Here is a 20,916-nt window from a genome sequence, read left to right on the forward strand (position 1 = left end):
GTACTACTGTTTCCTTAGTTGCTTTATAAAAGATGGTAGCATTTACGTAATGTGGAAGTTTAAATTAAAACACAATTATTTACATTTTTAAATATAAAGCATGCTTCACTGTACAATAATGAAGTTGTCCTGACTCATGGATGCAAAGTTGATGTCAAACATCTTAGAGACAATTCCATGCAGACTCCATTCTGTCTTTACTTTCACTGCGTTTAATGGAGTGTGAATATGTCAGTAATTTAAAAATCAATTGCTCTACAACTAAAAATATTATAAGTAAATGTTGATATATGAAGGAAAATTTAATATTTTTAATTTGAAAAGTGAAAGAAAAGATGAATTCCTGTGAAAATTTTATAAATTTACGTACTAAAAACCTTCAGAGAAAAAAATAGGAATATCTTTATTTTTTTTGCCATATCATGATTGACTCAAGAATATATGTAAGATATATATATGTAAGACACTATATCATGAAAGTTATTGAAAAATAATTTTCAATTTGCTTTTATTAAACATAATTTAAAACTCCTTACAGTTTCTGAAGAAAATTACATATGAATACAACATCATGTCTTCTAAGAGAATTTGAATGTTGCTTTCAAAGCTTTGAAAATTTATTTTATTGAATTCAGAGAAACAACTTCTCAATGGTCTTTAAATAGTAAGTAAAATATAAGGTTATGATATAGCATTTTTCCATCACTCCTGAAATATTATTGTATTTTATTTATTTATTTATTTATTTATTTTTAAAGATTGGCACTTGAGCTAACAGCTGTTGCCAATCTTCTTCTTTGTTTTTCTTTCTGCTTTTTCTCCCAAATCCCCCCAATACATAGTTGTATATCTTAGTTGTGGGTCCTTCTAGTTGTAGCATGTGGGATGCCGCCTCAACGTGGCCTGACGAGTGGTTCCATGTCCCTGCCTAGGATCCAAACCAGCGAAACCCTGGGCCGCTGAAGCAGAGCACGTGAACTTAACCACTCGTCCACGGGGCTGGCCTCTATTATTTTATTTTCAACTTCACATTTTATTCTAGAACTTCAGTTGGATCCTTTCTGTCTAGATAACAATTGGCAATTTTCCATTTCATTATTCTTGTCTGTCTGCCCTGTCTCCATAACACCAAGGTAGAAAGTAAAAAAAGAAAAAAAAGAAAAGATTCATACATTTTATTTCTAGTAACTAGGAAATTATAATTTTTCACATAATGGAATCTGTAATATACAGAAAACTATAATTTCCAAGTTAAGAATAGATATACACATACACATAAAGTTCAAAATAAAGAATATACAGGTATAAAATTGGCACTTCAAAATCAATAAAAATGTTGTATGAGCTATTCTGACTAAAAAATATTTGCTTCTGTACAATATCTATTCAGATTGTTATAATTTATGCAAAATTGAGTTTTCTTGTCTTTAGCTTGATATCACATGATATGCAGCTTACAAAATAACCAGAGAGAGAGCTTTTATAACCAGTCATCAGTTCAACACCTTCACCAGGTGAATATTAATCACTGGTTGATAATTACATACTGCTCACCTATAAAGTTGATAACAGCAAGTGCTAAACAAACTTATAAGTAAACTTGTATTATTCATTAGCAAGACATTCACAGCATTCAGGGATGTATATTGTAGAATTCTTCTTTGTTTGTTAATGTTGCTGGGGCCTTCAGATATTAAGTACATGAGTACTGAAAAAACTAAAAGGCATTATGAGTACCCAAAAGAATAGTTACTCAGAATCAATGCTCATGCTAGGCATATTTCAACTCTATTTTTTCTATCACATTTTTTTTCGCTATAAAAGCACAAACTATAAAAGTAGTAAGACATTTGGAAGACAAATATGCCACTCAATAATACATAATTTAGTGAATAAATTTAGCAAAGTTCTATTGAATGGTCATTGTGTTCCATGCACTGAGTAGATACTAAAGTCACAGAGAGAAAAAGAGACTCATTCCATGATCTCAAAAAGTCTATTGTCAGAAAAAAAAAAAAATCAAGAATCACTCCACAGAATGAGTGTGGTTTTAAAGGCAAAGGCAAAAATTTTCTAAATTCATATATGCTATTAATTTCTTGGGTAATTTGGGGAGCATATGTTCTTTTTTAAATTAGGTTTACTAATATAGTAATAGCAAATCACCAGTCTGGTATACCAGTTTGTCAGTTTTGTTTCTTGTCTTCACACATTTGGAAGGCAAGACCCTCTGTCATATCTGATATCACTCCATAGAGTCTGAGTTAAATTGCCTTATTTAAATTCACACACCAATTTTGGTTTCCTAGTTGTAGATTTCTTCATAAGAAGCAGAAGTAGTACAGAAATGAAGTGCGTATCTCTGAAAGGGGGCTAAGAAAATGATCTTTGTCTTATTCAGGGAGTTAGAGACCAGATACTTTTACATAATCAGTGTGGGCTTAATGAAATAGTATCTTTGCGGAGTGTTGCTGGCTACCAGTACTTGCCAGCAAATGGTATTAAGCATTGTATTTTGAGAATTTGAATTTGTTCTTTAAGAATGAGCTATGACTGCAATATTAAGAAATATTTTGGGGGCTGGCCCTGTGGCACAGCAGTCAAGGCACACATTCTGCTTCAACAGCTCAGGGTTCACAGGTTCGGATCCCGGGTGAGGACGTGGCACCGCTTGGTGTGCCATGCTGTGGTAGGCGTCCCATGTATAAAGTAGAGGAAGATGGGCACAGATGTTAGCTCAGGGCCAGTCTTCCTCAGCAAAAAGAGGAGGATTGGCAGCAGTTAGCTCAGGGCCAATCTTACTCAAAAAACAAAAAGAAATCTTTGTAAGACTGCCAATAGTTTTTCTATAGTTAGTTCCATTTTGCATATTACTTGTAAGTCTTTATCAGTGTTGCATGGTTTTACTCAAGGAATTGAACAGTTTCACATTTTTTCCAAAATTACTATAAACCTTCGTAATTAGCATTTTAATGGATGCATATTTTAGTGTGTTAATATACAGTTATTAATATCAAATTTTTAAAACAGCAAGAACTTAAAATGCTCTATCTAAATTACAGGAGAAGTATAATATATGTGAATTATAAGAGCATAGTATGATTGTAAATAGTAATAATAAAATTATATAAATATTTTAAATACCAATATTATGTAATAAATGGTTTTAAATAATAGTAGCATAAATATTTTATTTTGAGGCTAAAAGACTGAAAATTTTATTTAAGTTCCGTTGGGTAGAAGAATATCTTACGTTTAGAAAGTTCGATAGCACACTTTCTTTTAACAGTTAACTTAGATTTACATAGATATTTGGAAAAGAATATGATCTAAACCTCTCAACCAGCCCTCTCTTAAGCACCGGAAAAATCATTACGTTGCCCAGTTCTCTCCATTTCTGTCATAAGAAGCATGGAGAGCAGAACTATATATTTTGGTAATTAATTTCCTTAAGATAATGTTAGAAACATCATGTTCTTTAAAATATAAATGAATTTCAAGGTGAGCATGCTAGAAGTAATATTAATGGCATATGATTTATTGTGACAAGAGATCTGGTCTGAAACACCATTATTAGGAGTACTCAAAAAAAGTCCATTTGCAAACTCCTGAAAACGTGAAAGAGTGCTAGAGCTGAACCTGTCCTAGTGTTGAAATCTGAAAATCTGTCCCTTGTAAGTAAGAAACTGCTTGTGCACAATATCTATGTTTTCCTCATAGAAATTTATTGGAAAATTTTCATATCCTGACTACACAGTATTGCAGTTTAAGGAATTACTTAAATGCTTGTAATTCTGAGTGAAGACAATCTACAAAAGTATATATTGAAATGAATATGCCTAATCGACTTGGAAATATATGTAATTTTAGGGCAGATTGTTATCTTAAAAAATAGTTGGCCAATAATACATTAAACATCTACTATATAGCTGGCATTCTTTGAACTCACAATAGAAACATGTGCCCTGTGTCAATCTAGAAGGTGTTTTTTATGTTATTACTGTTCCAGGAGAAAATACCCTTTAAACTATTATAAGCAAGATTTACTCGTGCCTCAACTTTGCAAATAAGTTTCAATAAGATGTAGTTTTACATCTTATAAACACATCTGGGTATACAAACACATTGTTGTAAATGGCATCTAACCACATACTGGGCAGTGAGGAATGTCGTAAATTAGTAGTGCAATTGATAATAAAAAATTAAGTAGGTATATGTGAATAATAGAAGCCTTTTTTATTAAGAAGAATTAAAATTATTCTGGAGAACAGAATTCATTAGCCTCTGACACTTGAGGGAGAGCCATACATATTGGCATTCTTTTATATAGGGTGTCAAATTTGAGTATCACAGAAATATATTGACACACAGATCTATACTTTTAGTATTCTTCCTCCCCCATACCGGCCATTCTCTCTTTGTTTTTCTTTCTCTGCTGATTAAGTTTGAGACAAAAATGCCTTAAACATCATTAAACGTTTTTTCCCCTGGGTATCTCTTACAGCTTTTAATGGGCTTTTACATAGTAAAACTCCTGAAGGGGTACGCTGCATTCTGCATTTTCCGAATAGCATTTCTTTTTTGCTTGAATCCTATTTTAACATATGAATATAAACATATGAAAGCTTCAAAAGTGGGTGAGCATAGGCTAGTGTATTGTATCATATGGTTTCACGTACATCAACAAATACATTCATTTCCAGGACATTCAAGGTGTATCATCAAGTGCTAAAATCTACTATAAAGAGAATATAATTTCACTGCTACATCAATTTATTTTCATATATTTCATGAAATGAAACTAAATCTTGTAAAATAAAAATGTCTTTTTATTCTAGATATAAAGAAAACTTAATAGGTGAAAATTTTAACTAGATTGCTTTTGGTTTAATTTTATAAAACACATGGCACAAATTTAAACAGTACAGAAAAGTACGATAAAAATTCAGTCTCCACCCCAACCACTTGGTTCCATTCTCCAGAAACAACTAGAGTTAAAATACTTTTTGTGAATCCTTCTAAAGATATTATATACACATATAAATATTCATATTTACACATTTTTTTAAATAAAAATTTATAGCTGTCTGAGCTATGGGAAAAAAAGCAAACCATAACATCATGATTTATGATTTGAAGGGTAATAAAGAACTCTAGGCAATACCTAACATAAGTATTCGGAATATTTTCATTTGTTTTACTAAAACATTACAATAGGTCAATTTAATGAAAATTCAGATAAGACCTCACTAATCATGAAACTATTTAGTTGACGATTCTCATATAAAGTAGGACACTAAAGCATATAAATAAAAATCTAAAATAATTTAAAAATAGATTTTAACATTTATTTATTATGAACCTACATGGAAGAAAATTATGTCAATGTACTGATGTGTGACAAAAGTGAAATAAACACAAGAATTTCCAGGGGCAGTTACCTAATAAGGAACCTGCAATATTCATGGTAAGATGTCAACTTAGCCAAATATAGAGACCATAGAAGCTTTGGCTTTGAACATTAATATATAAATCACTTAAATATCTATACAGAAAGGCTGATTATGATTTTGTAACTTCATAAAATGAGCAGAGTAGAAATGGCTATAATTGAAGCAAAAGAAGATTCAATTCTTCTGCCCCATTTTTCCAGGAAAGTGGGAGAGAGAGCCAAATATTCTTCTAGAAAAGGGGAAGACACAAAGTCAAAGTTTTCCCTATTTCCCTGAATAACCAAGAAAGTCAATGCCTACATTTTGGAGGGAAAAATGTTTGTATAATGCTATAATAGCAAAACAAATTTTGGTTGTCCAGGCTTTTCTCCTTGAAGAAAAAGTCTTTAAAAATAGTTTATGTTGGCATTGATATTTTTCTGGTTTATTTTCCATAGAGCTGAGGCTGATATTGGACTAACAGTAAAAAGATGAGAGGCCTTATATAATACCCACACAGCATACAGTTACTCAGCATTATCAATTCAGAGCCTTTGTGTTTTTCCTTGGGACTTAGGATAATTGCCCCTCAATAACAAGCCATGTAAAGACTTCCAGTATATCTTAATAAAATAGTATTGTCGTGTTATACTTGAAATCTTTCTTTTCAGCATATGAAAATAGACTAGAGATGGCCACATTGCATTTCCTATTATAATTTCATCAAAACCTAAGGGGAAAAATTAAATTCTTTTACATTTTTGTCTTAACACACACCAAGCATCACTTAATCAACATATGTAAGATATTTGATACCTTATAGTGATTTTTACGCCATAAATCATCAACAAAAAAACCATAATTATAATTTCATCATTTGTTAGCTTACCTACTGTTGAACTTCTCTGGGTGTTTTTCTCTCATGATATGGAATCTGTGTGCAATGGAGGCATCCTAACGAGAGAAACAGAAAAGAAAAACAGGACAGTTTATGATCCTATTATCTTGTGGAAATAAAGATCAAAAGAGAAAAGAAGTTAATGAATAATATTTTTAAATGAACGTTTTCTTAGCAATATCATTACCAGGAAGATGTTCTGAAATTAGGCAAAATATACGTAATCCACATAAATTATGTGCAAGTGTGATTTACGTCACGATTTCACCATTTGTTTCTTGTCATATTTACTTCTAGGAATTGATTTCTATTTAATTTATATATATTCTTTAATAATTGGTTTTGGCCTCATGCTTACAGTGTGTTTAAGATAGTGCATGTGAACAAAAATGTGAAAAAGCAGTTGCAAATATTGTTACACAAGAGCTGGAAAGATGGCCTAAGTGGAGAAATGATCTGTTAGAGAAGCTCCAGTCCTTTGAGATTAATTATAGGTAAAAAATACTGTAAGAGTGCATATCTAGTAAAATTAAGTATAATACATGACTTCAAAGTTTGGTAAGTGTCGTGGATATAATTATTATCTGTTCATTCCACAAGTAACTTTCTGACATATCTTGCTTAATAAAGAAAAGCAACAGAAAAAATCTATTTTTGGAGAATGGGTGACAAGTGTAACCAGGCTCTGAGACCCCAAATGCACCAGTTCTAAACGCTAATGGATGTTTCTTCCTTTTAGGAAATCCATTCATAGTTTCAAAGAGACAGAATCACAATGAATGTGTGAGATTGGTGGAATATTGTGATTCCAGCTTTTCAAACACAGACTGTTCTTACTGACTTTTAAACAGTTGCCCCGGTTATTCTAAGCAAGAAGATATTTTTCCCATTCTTCATCTACACATGATTAATCACTCCAATGAGGAACTAATATATTTACCAGTCATTTCAATAGAAATGGGACTATTGTTGCGATTAACTGTTAATTTTGTTTCATAGTGGAGATAAAATAAAAAGAAAAACCAAACACAAAGGAAATAAAGAAGTTGTGTATTTGAGAGGAACTCGAAAACACTAATCAAGGATTAAAAGTCTAATGAATGAAATGAAAAGGCTAATGTGCTTACTCATGCATAACAAAGCATGAAGCACAACAAGAGAGGGACCAATGCCCACTGCAGATGGCAGACAGAGTTGCTTTTTCTCTGCAAGATAGAGCTGTGACAGAACTGTAATTTTTTTCTGTACATTTCATCCTCTAAAAATTGTTTAGCAATGGAATTAATCCACAAGTGAAAAGGACACTAAGGTATAGATAGGTGTGTATACAAACAAAAGTTAGAAAAAAGTTACAAAAAAATAAAACCTCTGTGGTTTGATATTCTAAGATATAACTTTGTTATATATACATGGTCAACTTCCTGGTTTGCTAAGAAATAGGAATATCAAGATGGTTCACTTTTATTGATCCAATACCTCTCAAACTCAGTCACAGAGTTTCCTCTTTTTTTAAAAAAAAATTCTCACTAATAAACCATAACTATATTCTATCTTAGATTGTGAAGCTGTCTTATTGTGGTATGAAATTATAGAAAAATCTGAGCTGGGCTATATATAGTATATTATGTAGCATGATCATTAATTAATTTTTAAAAAATCATTTCTTTTCACTTTATCTCTAATTTGATTCAACATCAATTTGCAACACCTTATAATTAAATGCATACATCCAGCAGACCAGTTAAACAAAAGCAAAGGAATATGAATCAGGTAGTAAGAATGGATGATCAATATTGGTTACCCATAGGGAGACTATCATTGAATTTACTTCTTGTTGAATTATTTGTTTCCGCTAGTTTAGAGAACTGAGACTTTAAAAAACAGATTGCATAGTATAATTTTCTTCACAAGCATATATTTTTGCAATAACAAATCTCTTGCTTTCCAAAGCAAGAGGACAGACAGAGGGAGAAAGAAAAGAAGAGGAGGAGAGGGGAGAGGAGAAGAGAGAGAGCATCAAAAGAAGACCATGTAAGTAGACTGGACTATAACTAAGTAAACTCCTGGAAATATAGAACACCAGACAGCCAAAGATAAACTGAATGTTAGCTCTATCTCCAAGACAGTTGAGCAATGATCATATAGTAAAGAGGAGAAAAATAAAAACTAGTGAGGAACACTGGCATGCCTTTTCCTCATGTTGAATGGGTTCCACCACAAAGAGAGGGTTGGCATTGCTGACTACAGGATTGATAAGAAACAATGACAGCAGGTGTTCATTTGGATGAGAACTCAGACCAAATTCCCATGGGACCCCGTCCCTTTGGCACAACCCCAAGAGGCTTGAAAGGGAACTGCCAAACGTTGCAAACTTATCCAGGAGCCATATTTCAGGAACACTTCTGATTCTCTAAAAAGAGACTAAATAAGAAAAAGCTAGAATATTGTTGTTGATTTTTTAAATAAATGTTGCTCTCTCTGTCTCTATGTATTGCAGTTTTTAGGGAACAGAAATTAAGTCAGCCTCACTTCCACACTGTGGAATGGACAAACTTTGAATTCAGACAGACTTTCACTTCCAAGACTTCTGACTCTGAGCAAATGACTTCCTTACTGTGAGTCACAGCTTCCGAATCTTTAACAGAAGACACTGATACACTTTTATAGTACGTGGTAGTGATTTTTTTGAGATTATTCTGTATAACAATTGAAATAGTGTTCTCTAAGCTGGGTGCTCATATATTTTATATCCACACTAGAATTTTATTGAAAGTAAAAGGGGGTGCTAAAACATAGTTAAATTTTGAAGTATGTATTTATGACTCTTAAATTTGTTTTATTATTTCCTGAACTTCTATAATACTTTTATCTTAAATTAATTTAAAAAACAAAATCAGATCTAAAAAAAACAAAGTATATCCATCTTTATTCAAGCAAAACAAATTTAAATCTCATCATGTTGACTTTCTAAGTAGCAAAAGTTAAAGTAATTTTTCTTGATATATATCTCAATACTTACAAATATATGTATATCAGAAAATCAGCTGCTTACTCATATCTTTCTTTAATACTTTGTCACTGGTATTTTTCTGAAGAGTGATTTTTTTCCTTTCCTGTAAGGACTTATTTTATGTTTTTTAATAAAGCTACCCAAAATCTCCAAAGTTGCATTTTAAGCTATTTATTTGAATAATTTGACTATTTTCTGTGGATCATAACATTTTCAATAGAGAAAATACTCTATAAGTGCTGAGACACCTGAGCCTACAGTGAATTCTGCTAAGAAGAGGACATTATTAATATTAATCTTTTTCTTGAAGTCTAAAATATATCTGCCCAAATACTGTCATAGGTACTATTATTTTTATTCCATTTAAAGAAAATTTCTCTGACAAATATTTTTACGAAACTTGTCAAATAAGTTGTTTTCATTTTTGTTTACTGAATTATTATTATAATGAATTAAATACCTTCTCAATTTCATTGCATTTCAGGATAGGATATAAATTTAGTCAATTACAAATTAGTATCATCAAGAGTTGTTCCAAAATGCAATTATGGAATTTAAAATTAAACTTTGCACACCAGATGAGTTTTCATTGTTGAAACTCTTCAGTTCCTCCTTAGTTTTGGATGGAAAAATTGCAATGTCTCCCTGTGTGCGAGTTTTTGGGTTTCTTAAAATAATTTCAATTTGCTAGAAATCTTCGAAATCTCAAGTTTTTGGTGCTCCATTTGTTGGATATTTTATTAAAGGTTACCCAATGTTTTCTTCCTTTTTTTGAGGTATTATTTACACAGAATAAAATTCACCAAGTTTAAGCGTTCAATTCAATGAGTTTTGACAAAGGTATACAATAACCACCTTCACAATCGTGATATAGGAAATTTCCATCACTTCAATAAGTTCCCTAATACCCTTTGTATTTATATACTTTTATACTTATATAAATCCCCCCTCCACTCTTAAAAGTCATTGATCTGCTTTCTGTTGCTGTAGTTTACCTTTTCTGCAATTTCCTATAAATGGAATTTAAAAGTACTCTCTTATGTCTGGCTACTTTCACTTATTATAATGCTTTTTTTTGTTTTAAGTGAAGAAGATTGGCCCTGAGCTAGCATCTGTTGCCAATCTTCCCCCCTTTTTTTTTGTCTCTCCCCAAAGCCCCAGCAAATAGTTGTATATCCTAGTTGTGGGTCATTCTAGTTCTTCTATGTGGGATGCTGCCACAGCATGGCTTGATGAGCAGTGCATAGGTCCATGCCCAGGATCTGAAGTGACCAACCCTGGGCCACTGAAGTGGAGCACGTGAATTTAACAATTCAGCCACAGGGCTACGCCTATAATGCTTTTAAGATTCAGCCATTTGTTCTGGCACCAGTGGTTTGTCCTTTTTTGTTGCCAAATAGTATTCTATTCAATAGATTCGCCACAATTTGTTTGTTTATTCACTAGTTGTTGACATATGGCTTTTATGAAAAAAGCTGCTATGAACTGTTGAGCACAATTCTTTTTGTAGACAGGTGTGACTGTATCTCTTGGGTAAATACCTAGAAGTGAGATTGCTGAGTTGTATAGTAAGTGTACATTTAACTTTATAAGAAACTGCCACATTATTTTTCAAAGTACTTGTACCATTTTGCATTTCTACCAGTAATGTACGAGAGTTCCAGTTATTCCACCTCTTTACCATTACTCCACATCCACAACTCTCGGCAGTCTTTTTAATTTTATCATTCTAAAAAGTATGCAATGGTATCCTTGCTTGGAGCCTTAACCCTTATGAGCCAGCACCATCTGCTTCACTAGAGGCGTCTGCCAATTGTGATGAAACTATAGGGTTTGAAAGTTCTGGTACAGACTTAACGAATGTTCCTAGCTCTGTCAGAATTTGTCCATCCTCACAGCTCTTAGAATATTTTCTCTGTTACGCTACTCAACGATTCCAAAATAGCAATGAGCGCTCTGTGGAATTCCACTTGTGCTTTCTACCCCACATTCACCCCAGGCACAGCCTCAAGGGTTTCAAAGGGTTCTTTTTTCCATTAAACGCCTCCAAAAGATATTCCGAGAATATATGCTTAGAGTCCCTCTTGAAGAATTTTGGGCTCTCAAACGGATTATGATCTTTTTCTCTAGTTAAACTATACTTTAAATACAAGTAATGTTAAAAAATTCAATGTATATAAAAGTACATAAAATGAAAAGTAAAAGTCTCACATTTTTCCCAATTCTAATTCCTGAAGATAAGAACCAAGATCCTTTTCTCATGCATCATTTTTAAAATAGTCTATACATATACAGTATATATGTATGAATGCATATATGCATATACGTATATTTACAAAAATAGATTTAACTATACAAACTGTTGAAACTAGCATATTTGCACTTATCAATATAGCTCAGACATCTTGTTGTATTAGTAAATACATTACTAATACATTACCTAATCATTACATACATTACATAATACTAATCATTAGCTAAAAACACCCTGTAAGCTTACATTTATGTGTTGAGAGTACAGTGTATACACAGAAAATTTTCTAATTTTATCAAAGAATGATGTATCCCGTATAAACATATTTCCAGTATATGTTATGCACTAAACATTTAAATTTAACTTTTACTAATTTAGGCTGAAAAGTATTTTATTAAATCTATAGATTTAATTTAATTTACAATAGATTAATTTAACCCCTTGTCTCATTAAAATGATACACAGCACCACCCTTAGGCTCCTTGTAATGGCTAGGGCCATCCTGTTAAGTATCGCAGACCTTGCACAGTGACATACTGTGGCTCTCAGTGGGCATAGTGCTGCTGGCTCTACAACTGAATGACTCTGGAATGCTATGTTGTACTGTTCCCTAAGGATTTTTTATTCCTTTTCTCTTCTATCATGTCAAATTCTTAACTTGCACTTCTTGCTGCAAAGCATGCCTGTCCCTAGCAGTTTCCTCTTGTTTCATTGATTTCAGTTTTCATACTTTGAAAAGAAATGGAACCTTAGAATTGTCAATCTAGAATTGACCTTAAATACTGCTCATATCCAAGACTAGCAAAGTGGATTAAACAAAGCCCATAAAGGTCAAGATAAGGCCAATAAGCATAAAACGAGCTAGAACAGTCTATGGAATTCTCCTACACGTGAATTTCACAAATTTTGTGCATGAATTTTGAGTTAATCATTTTAACTATTGCCAAACATTTTATTATAATAACTTTCTAGTTGGTATTTTACTTCAAAGAGCCAAAGCTATTAGGAAAATTATCGTTGATAAACATTATGAGGATTTCAATATATTATTTTTCATCTCTTGTAAATAAAAATTTGTTAAAATTGTAAGAAACTATGATGAATGAAAGGAAATGTACAAATGATTAGTTGGAGTTTCACTTCCAAAACTGAAAATCCATACCTAAAATTAGGTAATAAAGTAAGATTTTACTTAAATTTTAATGATCTTATTGAAAATTCCTGTTGTTTATATATATTTCATCCAGAAGAGATCATAAAACCAGGCAGACTAGTTCCTGTTATTGGAAGAAATATTTGACCTCAGAGAATGTAGAGAGATACGCCAAGGAGAGAACCTAAATCATAAGTCCCACTCTTCCTCTTTGGCACATACAACACACGGGATTAGCACTGCCAAGAAACTTCTAGAACAGTTTCTTCACATTAACCTTAAGCTTTGTGAACAAACTTGCAGAAAGAGTACTAAACTTACTATACACTTACTATTATCACAACGATGTGATTTCCATGATCAAAATGCTCCCTTAAATATTGTTCTACTTAGCAAATTTTGTTCTACTTAGCAAATTCCTGACTTGTTTTTACTGAAAGTGAAGACTAGATTTCTCTAAGTGCTTCTCTTGATTAAAAATTCCTAGATTTGGAGGCCTACACTTCTCAAATGAAGCAAACAGTACAGAGCACACATTGGTGATGGATCGCTTTTATAGTTTCGGTTTGATTCCTAATGGGGACTGATCTAAGGAGACCTTAGTTACATGAAAATACGTGAAAGCCCAATTCATAGCAGTTTCAGTAACAGTTCATCATTAGATCAGGAGCTCTCTTTCTATAGAGCCTAAGGTCAGAAGTAAAGAAAGAAGTGTGCAATTTAAGTAATATATAGAACGAGGTTGGTGTCTAAGAGGCAAAGGAATATTTAAATCAAAATTGTTACTGAAAAAGAAAACACAACTGTAGAATAAAACTAAAAATTTTAGTTTCATACTTTTGGTGATACAGTGATTAAATCAGTCTAGCAGTGAAACTCAACTTGCCCGAACCCTGATGTAAATCTGAACTTCTCAAGAGGGACCAAAGTGTTATAGAGCAGTCCTGGAAAGGAAACCCTAGACATCCCCTTTCAGAGGGTTCCGATGGAGTCAGACCCCTCTGAGAATGCCTTGCTTTGGGTCTACAAAGGAGGATATCAGTCGCTATGATGCAAACTCACTCTCCTCACGCCTGAGAAAAGAGGATTCAACACTCCTCACGTTTAAGGTCTAGAATAGGACCAGAGTCAATGCAAGCAGGCCAGGATTCCAGGGCATGGAGAATTGGAATACTGGAGTGTTAAGGCATAAAGACACAAGACAGGGACCAATTTACTGAAACGAGGAAGGCAGAGGCTTGCTCATAGCTGAGCAGGATAGTAATTAAGAGCGCATGCTTTGCAATCTGACAAAGAGCTCATATACAGATATACTCATGCCCTCTTTATGCCACTGTTTCCTCATTTGAAAAATGGAAATAGTCTATATCTATGTCATCAGGTTAATATTAATTAAATAAGATCATTCTTGTAAGGATCTTTATCCCTTTGCATAAAGCCTGACAGTAAACAAAACAAGAAAGCTAGTATTAAATTGCTCGGGTACTAGGCAAATGAAAGCTACTAGTCTAAGAGTAACATATCACAGAAGAAACAAATTGATGGCATCTTACACAGAACCAACCCACTTCCTTAAGTATCATCTGATCAGAAAATATTTACAAAAAAATCTTCACTAAGATGATCACAGGACTAGAATATTTCATAAGTTCTGCCACATCTATTGAATATTGTAGGGCTCCAATGCGTTTTTTAAAATTTTTGATCTCTCTGCAGTAGAATTCTTATCTCACAGTTTGCGTTCTTCTTTCCCAGTTTGAAAAGAAAAATAACAAGTATATGAACTTAAATACTGAAATATTTAATTGTTATAATCACTAAATTTGCCTGAGATTTTGAATTCAGATAAATCATCAATATCATACATTTTTAACTGCTCTTTTCACAGTAAATTAGATACTTAACTGTTTTAGTTTCTGAAAACCCTAAGCATTTTGTTGATATCTATTATCTTCAAGAATCAAGAGGTCCTTTTCAGTTAAAACAGAAAGACTGGATCCATCAATTACATTTATATCTGAGGTTGATTTGGTCATTACAATGTTCACTCAATCTGATAAAAGCTGCAAATGTATTCAGTGCTTTGATATAATTTCAGGAAAACTGCAAAGAAAGTCTTGTCATATTTGAATACCCAGGGGGTTGAAATGTGATAACATTTTCCATAATGTCTCAAGGTAGGCATAATCCTTACATTTGCAAAATAAATCTAAGTCAACATCTGGCGTGTGATTACCAGTCATTAAATTGGGGCTGGGAATGACTAAGGTGGTATGAGTGCAACCAGTAAATTGGATTGAGATGGGATGGAGGAAGAAGTAGTGAAACGGTAAGAGTCAGGGCTGAGGTGCACATAAAGGAGAAGGGGAATCAAGATTTAGAAAAAAGAAGAAATTCTATTTACTGTCTGTAAGTAGAAATGGGAACAGATCTCAAAGGTGAGGGTAGACATAAGCCTGCATATGAGACTGGGGGGTCCCTGGAGGACACACTGGGGCAGGGAGATGAATAGTTTATTAGAACCAAAAATAGGAGTAAGATAATTTTCATAGAAAAAGTAAGAAAGTAAGGCCCTCTATAAAATATTCACAAAGTCAATGAATGATAATAGTGCTAATCATGTACCAAGCATGAGGTACAAGGTGCAATTATATAGTCTTTATCCCATTTAAATCCATAAGGTAAATACTATTGTGGAGAAAAACCTGAAGGTTCATCTGTTTATATAACTAGGCAAAAGTCATCAATTGGAGTAGCCAAAGTATAAACCAGATTATATGTGTCTATATGGAAATAGTTAATAGTCATGTAGTACACTGTCTCTAAAGGCCCTATCTTAAGAATAGCTTTCATAGGATTCTAGCTTTATTACAGGAATGATTCCCAAATATGACTATATTCTTTATATCTGAAAAATAACTGATGCTACAAGTTTGGTTGATTTCAATAAAATATCTCAAAGCGACAGCATATGTTCTATTTATTTGTTCCATCTTAGGGGAGAAATTCACTATAGAGTATTGCACTACGCTTCATTCTCCTGTCCTCTCTCACTTCCGTCCCTCCACCTTCTCCTTCCTATCCATCTGTGTTCATTCTCTGTCCTTCTAAACACACACATAGGAAAGTCCCTTAGGAAGATTTCATCTTTTTTCTACAAAATATTCCTTTCCTAGAACTGTATACCTACCAAAGGCATTTTGGTTCTAACATGGTAAAAGAGGACAATGGCAGATGCTGCTTATTGCCTTACCAGTATGCATTTCCCTCCTCTCTTAAACCAATAGAACTCTCATTTCATCCATGTACCAAGCTAATAAACAAGTAAGAAAACAGACAAACAAACAAATCCTAAATCCCCTAGGTACTTTGCAGTTAGGAATGGTGATTTACATTCAGTTCCTTTCCACCTTCTACCACCACCACCACCACCTTACTCACAGGAATGGCAGACCTCAGTTCCCAAGAGGTATGGCAGATAACTTCAAAACATAAGGATAAAAGCCAACCCTGAGAACTGCCAGTGGGAGAAAAGGGAGCCTAGTCCTATAAAACATCTTTGGTCCCAGTAGCTCTGAATGGACTTCCTCCAGATGTCCTATTAGCCGAGAGAAGAAACCCCTGAAGTGTAAATTTGTTATTCCTCCATGCAGACAAACACAATCTTAACTGAAACACGGGTCATCACTTCCCCAGCTTTTCATTGCTCTGAAAACATAAAGATAGGGAGTGTGAAAAATCTATACTAGTGATTTCTGAGAAATATTTCACTCAATTATTTTTCTTTGTCATTAAAATCACAAATCCTTATATTTGTACAGAGTTGTGTGATTTCTAAAGGATTTTCTGGCAAATTATATATTTTGACCTCATTATTCTTGCTAAATTAGACATTTGATCTTGCTTTTGAAAGAAACAGGGAAGATATAAATATCTTTATTTTAGAAAGAAATTCTCTCTCTGGCTTAAGGGAGTTTCCAGAGGTTAGGCAGCTCACCGGAAGGGCAGCTGGGTTTAGTCTTATGTCTCCCAGTCCATGACTCAGAGTACGACTTCTAATTGATCTCAGCAACATGGTTAGTTCACCGGATGTTCATTCTGATGTTCTTGTCTTTTAAGGTATTCCAACATTAATTGCTGTTAATGCCATTTTCTTGTTAGTGCTGTGGAGCTGATTCCGACTCCTAGCGACCCGTGAACAGCAGAGCAGAGCCCTGCCTGGTCTTTTTGGGCCTTCCTTTCATCTTCTGGCGCTCTGAGACAGTGCTCTGCTGCTTCTCATAGAGTTTATTCATAGGGTTTTCATCGCCAATCTTTTTCAGAAGTGAGTGTCGTAGTCCTTCTTCCTAGTCTGTCTTTGTCTTGAAGCTCTGCTGAAAGCTGCTCACCATGAGTGATGCAGCTGCCACAATATGACACCAACCGACAGAGGGGTGCTGTGGCCCCTGACTGGGAAACACCCCGGGCCGCGGCGATGAGAACTCCGAATCTTAACCAGTAGACCACCAGCGCTGGCTGTTAATGCCATTAGCATCTCAAATTTCCTAAAACAACTAACATTATTCAGAAAATCAGGAGAAGTTGCTTGTGTCCATAATTCTATTCATAATCTAATGGTAGTTATCATTTAATTAATGATGTATTTCCTAAGTGATGTTAGCAAATAAAATTATGTTGATTGTTCCTCATTAAATAATAAGTAGCATTTGTGCTTATACTTTGTTCTCAAGAATAAATATAACTTTAACTGTCCTTTCCTGTAATCATAGTCATTAAAGAGAATAAAATCAAAGTCAGTAGCTTTAGACCATAATCAGATTCCTAATTTATCTAACTTAAGTTAGAAGAATTTGAGTCCAAAATCTTTCAGCAAAAATACCTCATGCCTTGATGCTACCGAAAACATCATACAAAGTGACCACAGAACTCCCACTTCAGTAAACTAGTCCTTTAAGGAGGATAAAGGGCAATGACATCATCTGCATGAATGCATAATATTGCTAAGTGAATTTGCAGAAGACTTCAGAGATAAAATTACTCTGCTTATAAGGTAAGATAAAAATTAAAATCTATTCCATATCTAGAAAAACATTAAACATATAAGAGAAAGTTGTTCCTGTTTGTCTGCTTTTACTGCTCCAAAACAGGGCTCGAACTATTCGTATGGGCAGCAGAGAAAGGAGCAATCATTTCAAAGGGTTTTATGTACCAGGGAAGGAGCAGTCCTGTTGGGGAATGGGAGGGGGATACAGTCTGGGGCAGAGGTTATGGCTGTAGATGAAAGCCCTGAGGACAACTCCATAAATAACCACGAAAGAACATACTTCAAACATTGCTTCGGTAACATTTAAAATATTTGGTCATGTTTTTCCAGCCTAAAAGTAAAGGCCTAATCCTTATGCAAGGAAAAGTATCCTGCGTATTGGCTTGTTTGAAGATAAGTAAATATAGTTGTCACATTTATTAGTGTAATACAGATTACACAGATGCACAGAAGTAATGAATATTAGAAACATTAATCTCTGCCTCGCACAAACCACGAATCCCTGTGGAGTGTTGCAGGGAAGTCCATAATAGGGGTGGCAATAAAATCTGAAACTCCTAAATACCATACACATGCCTTTCTTGAGCAGCTATTACACATGATTCAGTATCATGTTCTACAAAAGGTTTATCATAGTGGCAAACTGTTAAGACATATAACCCTTAAATGTTATAGCATATACAACTCTATTGGTAACAGAATACAAACTGTTAACACACCAGGACTCACAACTTCCTCCTCCTCTGTTTGCCCACCTAATTTCTCTCTCTTCCCCTGTCTGCTGTGAAAAGAAACTTTGGTTGCCTTTTGGGCTGATTTTCTGGAGAAAAGCAGTATAAGAAAAAGAATTATACCTCTTATATGGATGTCTGAAAGAGTCAAATTCATAGACTCAAAGAGTGGAATGGTGGTTGCCAGGGGCTGGGGAGAGTGGGAAATGAGGAGTTACTAATCAAAGGGTATAAAGCGTCAGTCAGACAAGATGAATAGACTCTACAGATCTGCTGTCCAACATTGTACCTATAGTCAATAATATATTGTATGCTTAAAATTTTGTTAAGAGGGTAGATCTCATGCAAGTTTTCTTTCCACAATAAAAGAAAAGAAAAGAAAAAAGAAAATTAAATTAAAAGAATTACAATCCCCAGAAGGCTACTTACTGAAAGGGAATATAATTTATCTGGGGTATACCTTGTGGGGTAGTGTCTTCAAAAAGAGATAAAAGATCACGATGGCAACATAATGGGAGGAAAAGCAGTGAGTTCTGTGGAAACTAGAGAGTGTAGATGCACTAGAGGTTGGCACTGGACTGATAATGTTAAAACGAGTTGCTGTGTTCAAGGGAAATATGAACACAGATGAAAGATTCTGTTTGGGTCATCCTCTAAATTCAACTTTGCTCCAAAATAGGACTTCAGAGGTTATTTCTTTATAAGCAGTTCAGGCACTTTATTTTTATTTTTTAAATAGTTTTGAAATACTTAAAGCTGTTGTTCTGTGAAACCTTCTTTCTGTGAACATTTTTCATGATGAAATTTCCTAGAAGTAAAAGAATATAAGAAGATTCTCCTTAGAATAGCATTGAGTATTTATAACTTTATGAATTTGGAAGTGCTAATCAAACCTCTTGATGAATATATAGGCCAACTGCTGGGGCTGAAAGTACAGTTTTCCACACTTGTTCCAGACCTGATGTCTTTCCAGGTCTGATCTTTGATTGATGGCATCTACTGGGTTCTGATTTGGGTTTGAAATCTGCGCAAGCCCTGTTCATGCTAGTTGGCCAATAGTGTTTCACACACAGACTTTGACTTTTTGGACATATTAGACATTCTCATACCTGTTCAGGTGGCTTTATCTCCTACATACACACACACACACACACACACAAAGCTAACCAAAGGAACTTTCCAACATCCTGCCATCAAACTTAACACATCACTGTTTCCAAACATACTCCTTCTCTCTATCACAACAGATTCCCCTTCTCCATTCTAAGACCAGTCCCCCAGGCTGTGCTTGGATGCTATCCCTTCTCAATCTCTCAGGAAGCACAATACATCAGGAGTTTACATCCTCCCTTTCCTGTACTTCGTCCTCTCCCCCTCTATGGGATCTTTTTCCTTAACTTTAAAATTGCTTAGGTACCAATAATGTAAACAAAAATCCCTTAACCTCCTGTGCCTGAAAAATACTGACATTTCCCTTAACCCCTTTCATCCAAACTTATTAAAAATACTGACTAGAATTTCTCACTTCACTTCCACACTCCCTCTGACTCTCTGATCCACTGTAGACTGGCTTTCTACTTCACAACTTAAAATTATTGACTGTGATTTTTCTCTTTGCTTCCTCAAATAAACTCTCACTCCCTGTCCTACCGCAGTCTGGCATGTAGTTCATCACTCCATTATAAATTACATCCTTGACTTCTTGGCAATTTTGACTCTATTTCTTTTCCTTCCTTCCTTCCTTTCTTTCAATACTCTCTTGCTTTGACTTGCATCAGAGCAATTCCTGGTTTTCCTCCTATTTTCCAGGCCACTCTATTTCAGTTTACTTGGCAGGCTTCTCCTCCTCTGCCTGTCTCTGCAATAATAGCCTTTCTTGGGATTCTGTCCTCATACTCTTTTTCCTAACTCTATACAGGTGGATCTGAAAAGAAAAGACCTGTAATGATGTTAGAAAGATGAGACTTGATTCTAAAAACATGAAACTACAGAAATGCTTTAAACAGGGCGTCTCATCTGTATTTTAGAGCAAAAAATCTGTACCAAGAGCAATCACTTGAATACTGTATGGATGACTTATTTGGTGGGCTCAGTATTGGGGAGATATAAAATAACTGCCAAATTAGATCAGTAGTAATGGTATGGATGAAAAGGAAGGTGCTTGTCCATGACATATTTAAGAGGTAAATACTGGCCTTGATGTTTGATTGAGTATTCATTGATTGAGTGGTAGGAGCAAGGAAAGGGTCAGAAATGGATCGCTGGTTTTTAGCTTTGGTAATTGGATTGATATGGTGCCTCCAAGTGAGATAGAAAAAGAATAGAAGTTTGGCAGAGATGACAAAGTCTTCTTTGGTCATATTGAAGCTTTTTGCTTGTTTAAGTTTTTATTGA

General features: G+C 34.2%; 1 protein-coding gene across 9 annotated transcripts in view; it reads right to left on the reverse strand.

Moving 5' to 3' along the window:
* The window catches only part of DGKB (diacylglycerol kinase beta), a 675,344-nt gene that overhangs the window by 290,550 nt on the left and 363,878 nt on the right, over nucleotides 1-20,916 (reverse strand). For all 9 annotated transcript variants that reach the window (XM_070264567.1, XM_023639309.2, XM_070264566.1 and 6 more), the window contains one exon: nucleotides 6,322-6,386. In XM_070264567.1, the coding sequence (XP_070120668.1) occupies nucleotides 6,322-6,386 (65 nt within the window). The remainder of the gene's footprint in view (nucleotides 1-6,321; nucleotides 6,387-20,916) is intronic.

The sequence above is a fragment of the Equus caballus genome, chromosome 4 (genome assembly GCF_041296265.1).
Source record: "Equus caballus isolate H_3958 breed thoroughbred chromosome 4, TB-T2T, whole genome shotgun sequence".
Lineage (NCBI taxonomy): Eukaryota > Metazoa > Chordata > Mammalia > Perissodactyla > Equidae > Equus > Equus caballus.